Source organism: Bison bison, unplaced genomic scaffold (assembly GCF_000754665.1).
Source record: "Bison bison bison isolate TAMUID 2011002044 unplaced genomic scaffold, Bison_UMD1.0 scf7180017864453, whole genome shotgun sequence".
In the NCBI taxonomy this organism is placed as follows: Eukaryota; Metazoa; Chordata; class Mammalia; order Artiodactyla; family Bovidae; genus Bison; species Bison bison.
In genome coordinates, this window is record NW_011495015.1 from 2,660,920 (window position 1) to 2,668,371 (window position 7,452).

Below are 7,452 nucleotides of genomic sequence, written 5' to 3' on the forward strand. Positions count from 1 at the left end.
ATATTATAGTAATAATAACAGTATTGAATAGGTGTCATTTATCTTATTTAATTTTCACAAAGGACCCATGACGCTGGCATTTGTTTTCTTTTAGGCTTTTAAAAACTTTTTAATTGGAGGATAACTGCTTTACAACGGCATGTTGGTTTCACACAAGGTTTTAAGTATACAGCCTGTGCACACGTCTTCCCTACTAACTCACACCGATGTAATAAGGGTGCCTGCTGGATTCGGCTCACATCCCCAGCAGCGATCAGCTCAGGTCTTTATACACAGAATATCCAGTATCTATTTCTTCAAAGAGTATCTATACATCTATTCTAGCAAATGTCAGATTAATTGCTAAGGCAGGCAGAGTTAATTCAATAATTAATTGATGGACACATTTCCTCTACTGATCTCGATATGAAGTTCTAACTGAATGATTACATCGCCAGGACCTCTGATAGGAAACCAGGAGTGCACGTGCTGATGGCTGGAAATTCGATCAGCCCCCGGAGCTACAGCAGCATGTGACAGAGTTCCTGGGGATGGTGAGCTGGGTATGAAATGACAGAGAATGGGCAAACAACCAAAAAAGGCATCAAAGCTGCAATCAACTTACCTTGTGTAGCAATATAATGATTGGGTCGATGATAACCCTAAAAAATAAATGAGAAAGAATATTAGACAAACTTGAAAATCAATAAGCAGCACAGAAGTACATACTAAGTCTGCCAAAATGAATGCACTTTCAAATATCAACAGCTGCATTACCGGGAAGTTACATCACCAGACTCGGGACCACTGAGCATCTCTTAATAAGCCGAGGCGCATCAGTGTGTAACAGTTCTGATGCCTGCACAGTGAGGAGTGGGTGAGTAACTTAATCACACACAAGCTAAGAGATGACGGATGAGCAATAAACACTAACAACGTATGGATTTTCTGAAATAACATGACCACGACTCTGATTAGAGTGCAAACCGGCTAGGAATATGCAATAGAATTTCATTTGTGTTTCGGATGCTATTGGCAATGTGACAAAGCCTTAACTCATATTCTGTTATATTGGTATAGACAGTCACATCAATAGTAATGTGCTGTGTGCTGTGCTCAGTCGTTCAGTCATGTCCGACTCTTTGCAACCCCATGGACTACAGCTGGCCAGGCCTCTCTGTTCAAGGGATTCTCTAGGAAAGAATACTGGAGTGGGTATACCAAACATCATTTTTAAACATTACAGATACCAGGACATGATGCTGTACCAGGACCAGGAATTTAAAGAAGCAGAAATTCTGCAAGACCCCTTCCTTTTATCATGACCCTACAAGAAGGGGGAAAGATGAAAATTGGGACCAAAGCAAGAAGGGAACAGGGACATTGCAGGTTAGTCAACAAGTTAAGTCAACTTAGAGAAAATGACACACAGGTAACACACAACATCCTGGAATAGGAAATGGCTCCTCACTCCCGTACTCTTGCCTGGGAAATCCCATGGACAGAGGAGCCCGGTGGGCTACAGTCCATGGGGTCACAAAGAGTCGGACACGACTGAGCGACTGAGCGGGTGCACGAACGTATAATGTTGCCACAGATCTTAACACTTCCTCTTTCTCTCCCCTGAGAAGGCACAAAACACTGCCCAAAGCCAGACGGAAAAGAGAGCAAAGAGACTGGAGAGGAAATGCCAACTTCTCAGACCACTTAGGTCTTTTTGCTCTTGAAAGCAAGTCTAGAAGAGTGAACAACCAAAGCAGACACATTCTTCTCTACCCCGACTGGGAGTAGGTCTCTGACACAGAGTCACAACAGATACTAAGCAGGGTTATTTTGATGGGCACGCATTTTCTGTCAGCTGATAAGCTCCACGAGACAGGACCTGGTGGGACTCACCACTGTCTGTGGGGGTCTGCAAGGTGCTGGGAGAGGGGAGGGTCATTTGATGGGCCAGGTCACCATCAGCCAGCCTTACTTTGACTCCCGCCAACCCACAGTTCACTCTCCTCTCACTTCCAGATTCAGTCACTCCTTTGTGCTGACCCTCTGACCTCCTGGTTCACAGGACGAGCCCGACTCCTCACCGCCACGCACTCACCTGCCCATTACCTCCCTCACCCCACCACCTGGACGCCACCCCCTCCAGATCATTCCACATCTGCCAGGCGTGCTCCTCAGCCAGGCCTTTCCTGGGGCTGCTTCCAAGCCTGGAGGCTCACCCCCTGAGATACCCACCTGGCCCGGACCCCCACCTTCTCAGTGGAGATACCCACTCTATTCCTCCTGATGTCCAAAATACCAGACTTCAATGATTGTTTCATTTATGGTCTCTTTCTCCCCATTAGATCATTAGGTCTCTTATGTCAGTGCTTAGTATTCTGTTTTGGCCTGAATTATTCACAATTAGAACACCAGCAACTCAAACAGTTACTGACATGTAATAGATGCTCAATAAAATCTCACCGATTAAGTGAAAAGTGGCCCTGAATACTGACTCTTTCTCTATTAAAAACAAAAACTAATGAATCTAGTATGTTCATGATTTTTATGTCCTCTCCTCTCTGCGTCCCTACTCAGCCGTTCTTTTTTTTTTTCTCTTTCTCTTTATTTTTGGCTGCTCTGGGTCTTTGTTGCTACACACGGCTTTCTCTAGTTGTGGTGCGCGGGCTTCTCATTGTGGTGGCTTCTCTTGTTGCGGAGCACATGTTCTAGGGCTTGCAGGCTTCAGTAGCTGCGGCTCACTACCGGACCACCTGAAGCCTTACACAGCTGTTCTTTAAAGCTTAGTTCAAAAGACCCCCTGCTGCTGCTGTTAAGTCGCTTCAGTTGTGTCCGACTCTGTGTGACCTCATAGACGGCCTCCTACCAGGCTCCTCTGTCCCTGGGATTGATTCTCCAGGCAAGAACACTGGAGTGGGTTGCCATTTCCTTCTCCAATGCATGAAAGTGAAAAGTGAAAGTGAAGTCGCTCAGTCGTGTCTGACCCTTAGCATGGACTGCAGCCTACCAGGCTCCTCTGTCCATGGGATTTTCCAGGCAAGAGTATTGGAGTGGGGTGCCATTGCCTTCTCCACAAAAGGCCCCCAGGACAAGCCTAATCTGATCACAGCTACTGCTCAGATGGTGACTTAGAAGACGCTGAGGGCTTACGGCATCCTAGCCTGTGATGGGGCAGAATACAGCAGGACCAGACACTGTCCCTCTGCTCAAGGACCCCAAGGGCTGGAGGGCTGCACTGCAGTATGAACAGGGCTCCCCTGGACTCTTCCCCAGGGAAGGAGCATCACAGCAAAGATTGTTCTTACTTCAGATTCTAAGTTGTGAGGCCTCGGGGAGAAGGTAACAGGTCTCGGGCACCTCTGGGCATTCCTGTCCAGTTCTCCCTAAACATTTCCTGAACAAAGGAATAAGTCAGTGTGCCCTAGGAGGAAACTGTGAGTTAATAAGAAGTTCTGCCTTGGGTTAGCTATGTTTCTGGTCATTAGCAAAAGGAGTGTCTAGGGGTGTGTGAAGACTGAGATATGAATTATTCTGCAGATAATCCTCCGTCAGCCCCCACCCTCAACTCTATAACCCCCAATGCCAAACCTTCCCAATGAGCACTACCCAAATATCCTGTAGAATATTGTTGTTGTTCAGCTGCTAAGTCATGTCGGACTCTTTGCAACCCCATGGACTGACTGCAGCACACCAGTCTCCCCTGTTATCCACTATTTCCCACTAGCTCATGTCCATGAGTCAGCGATGCCATCCAACCATCTCATCCTCTGTAATTCCCCTCTCCTCCTGTCTTCAATTGTTCCCAGCATCAGGGTCTTTTCCAAAGAGTTATTTTTAGATAACTCTTAGTGATTGTGATGCTAATATTCTTAGTAATACTCCACAAAGACAAGAAGGAACCCACATATCTGAATAAAACCTGTGCAAAGAGATGCTTGTGGATTAAGAACCAGCATGAAGTCCAAGCGCAGAGGACGATGCCTCAGGAGCTGAGATCTCTTCAGTCTAAACTCGGCCTTGGAGGTAACGGCAGTCTTCCCTTGATTTTCAGTCTACTTTTGATTTCATTCATTCTTTCAAGTGAAAACATGCTGTCTCCCAAAGAATTTATTCTAATGTAAGACATTCAGTTAACATGATGCAGAATGAACAAAGAAGCAGGCTTCAATAATTAAGCAGCCTACATATTTAATGACACATCTTGCGTGTGTCAGAAGTCCTGGTTAACAGCTGCAGACGACTTTGAAGGCAACTTAAAAGTGCCGTGATGACAGGAGATGGCAAATCATCGAATGAGGAATTAGAGAGTTTTGTCCTATTAATATGCAAACAGATTTCTTTAAATGTCAAATAATCCAAGTTATTGACAAAAATGGAAATGCAATTTTCTTAGTCTGTGTAAGCATGGAGTGGCCAAGAGGGCAGAGACTGTCATGGGGGTTGGTGGGGGAGGCTCATCAGCCCGAGGCTGACCTGTCTTCACGGTCAAGCTCTGCACGTATGGGACAGGGCTGCTGTGTTTGGTCGAACCTGTGTCTACCTGTCTTGGAGCAGATACACAGGATGCTACGTGCCAGAACTGTTGGGTTTACTGACAGGTCAGAATACGTGTTAGTCACTCAGTTGTGTCCGACTCTTTTTGACTGTGGCCCACCAGGCCCCTCTGTCCATGGGATTCTCCAGGCAAGAATACTGGAGTGGGTTGCCATTCCCATCTCCTGGGGATCTTCCCAACCCGGGATCAAACCTGGGTCTCCTGCATTGCAGGCGGACCCTTTACCATCTGAGCCACAGAATACGTACATCAATATAATTTCCATTGATGTAGTCTGAGTTGTTGTCCCCTTCTACGGTCTGCAGCCTCACCCGGGAATGATCATCTGCAGAAGGAAAAGGACAAGAAAATAGCAATTAACAAACGCCGTCTGTGGGGCTGTGCAGAGCTGCAGAACGTGAGCGTGTTATAGAGAGGGCATCCACATTCTGCCGCTTTAGAGATAAACAAAGAATTAAACGTTACACCCTTACACTTCTGTTAATACGGGGAAGGGTTTATATTCCTCTGCATTTCACAGCAAATCTCATTAACACATTCTTTGATCGTTTACAGACGTGAAGCGCCGGCAGAGGTCTGAAACTTTTACTCAGTCCTGTGGATCACGGCAGGACGAGTTCTTGGACTGGAAGTTTAGCAACTCCATTAAATCACACGTGAGCCCTGAGATTCTGAAGGCTGTCTCTGACATCCACCTTGATGAACAACAATTATAAACCACCACCCAGCTTTCTAGGAGTTGTGGACACGGTTCTAACCTCAATCATCGGACCAGGGTTCTCTCCTCCTGCATCAAGGGCATGGCTGGTGGAGCCAGGCTGGCCCCCATCAGCCATGCCACCAAGTCTCGGCCACTCATCTGGACGAGGGACGACAGCGCCTGCCTCCAACTGGGCTGTTTTAATGATTAAACAAAAACATAAATTCTCAAGCATAGCAAGTCCCATCTAGGGGTCGTGCTGGTGGTATCAATTAGCCACATTAAACATTTTTTCTGCATGGAAAATATTCTCTATAAATGCTACTCAGACACCTCAGTTATTTCCTTGAAAATCTATCTTTTAAAAAGGAAAGTGCTAGAAGCCCTAAAAGGGGATGGATTTTCGTGTTTTGCTCACTGCTCCACCCCCAATTCCTGTATTTGTGTCTGGAACATTGAATTTCTCCTATTCCCAAATATCTTTCATTTTTAAAATATTTATTTATTTATTTGGCTGCACTGGGTCTTAATTGTGGCATGTGGGATCTAGTTCCCTAATCAGGGATTGAACCCAGGGCCCCTGCCTTGGGACTGTGGAGTCTTGGCCACTGGACCACCAGGGAAGTTCCCCAGATGTCTTTTAAATGAGTCAAAAGTGAACTTTTTTTTTTTTTAATGTCCTTTAAAAATTGCTTTTCTAAATTAATGTTCTTTGGGGTAGAGGAATCTTCCTTCCAGTGAAAGCTCTTACCACCCTGTATTTGGAAGATAAGACCAGCCTCTCTGAGAAGGAAGGACTGCAGGGTCCGAGAGGTGGGTTGGGGGAAGTGCTTGGAGACCCCACTTGCCATGACCCTGGGCAGGGGAGGTCCTGCCTCTACACTGTTGACATTTCTTCTGGGTTAGTGGGTGAGAAATGACACCCCCAGATTGAGGCGAGAGTCAGGGTGCCTGCAGGTGACAGGCATTTGACCCGAGATCACCGGATGAATGGCTGACGGGAACCTATTTATTGTCGTGACCTGTTAATGGGTGAAAGCCAACATTTCAGCTGGTCCCTCAAGTTTAACCCTCTGTGGAGGACCGCTGTGCTTGATTCCACAGGAGGAACTCTGTGTCAAGTTTCTAGCTTTCCTTCATGGGTGGGACTTCCCACTCCAGTTCCTGAAAGATGGTCACACCATTTTCTGTCCGAGCCTTATAATCAGCCTGGGCTCAATACCTTTGGGCTTTCCTGGTGGCTCAGTGGTAAAGAACCCACCTGCCAACGCAGAGATGCTAAGTTCTATCCGTGGGTCGGGAAGATCCCCTGGAGGAGGAAATGGCAACCCACTCCAGTATTCTTGCCTGGAGAATTCCATGGACAGAGGAGCCTGGTGGGCTACAGTCCATGGGGTCACAAAGAGTCAGACATGACTTAGTGACTAAACAACAAAAACAGTAACAATGCCTTTATCTGGAGAGTGGGGATAAGATGTGTCAGACATGGGCGAAGCTTGGAGGGACCACGTCCCCCTGCTCTGCTTCAAGAACATGGGCAGTGGGCATGTGTGTGGTCTCTGGGACCGGAGTGCCAGGGGAACCCTTCCTTGTGGTTCCAGGCAAGTTGCTTCATCTCTCTGGGCTTTTCTTCCCTGACCTGCAAATGGGGTGTCACAGTGCCTCCCCATGGGGTTACTGTGAGCATGAAACTAAACCACAGGAAGAGAAGATCGGAGAGCCTGGTGTCAAGCGAGTGATGGAGAATGCCCACTGTCGCTGTCACCACGTGCTGGGGTCAGACACGCGGGCATCTCTTCTCACCACCTTTACAGTTGCTGCCCAGACTGACAAGAGTGACCCAGGAATGGACCCCCGGGCGAGCAGAAATTCTCCCGTGGCGGACATGCTCTGAGGACTAGTATCCTGGAATCCGTTTTGCTTAAAACCAGAGGCTCTGGTCCAGAATTGGCCTGGGTCATGGGGAGGGGAGTTCCTGGGGAACGGGGTACATGTGGATGGTCACGGCTCTCGTCTGTGTCGGAAGAGACAGCACCCATACACGATGTCAGAGGGGAGTGCCGAGCAGTTTTCCGGGTAAAGCCATTTGAGCTTCCGAAAAGAAAGATGCTACAATAGGACCAAACCCCGCTCTGCTGCAGCCCCTGGGCTTCAGTCAGTTCCTCTGATGGTCAGCTTTACTCCCTGACTTTCCCCGGGCCGTGCTTTAAAAGGCAGG

The 7,452-nt window shown here is 47.4% G+C and overlaps 1 protein-coding gene across 1 annotated transcript in view; it reads right to left on the reverse strand.

Moving 5' to 3' along the window:
- PTPRM (protein tyrosine phosphatase, receptor type, M) overlaps positions 1-7,452 on the reverse strand; it is a gene marked incomplete at its 5' end in the record, with an annotated part of 499,416 nt that overhangs the window by 67,371 nt on the left and 424,593 nt on the right. Inside the window, 2 exons of the mRNA XM_010859089.1 lie at positions 605-641; positions 4,783-4,859. Coding sequence (XP_010857391.1) covers positions 605-641; positions 4,783-4,859 — 114 coding nt within the window. The remainder of the gene's footprint in view (positions 1-604; positions 642-4,782; positions 4,860-7,452) is intronic.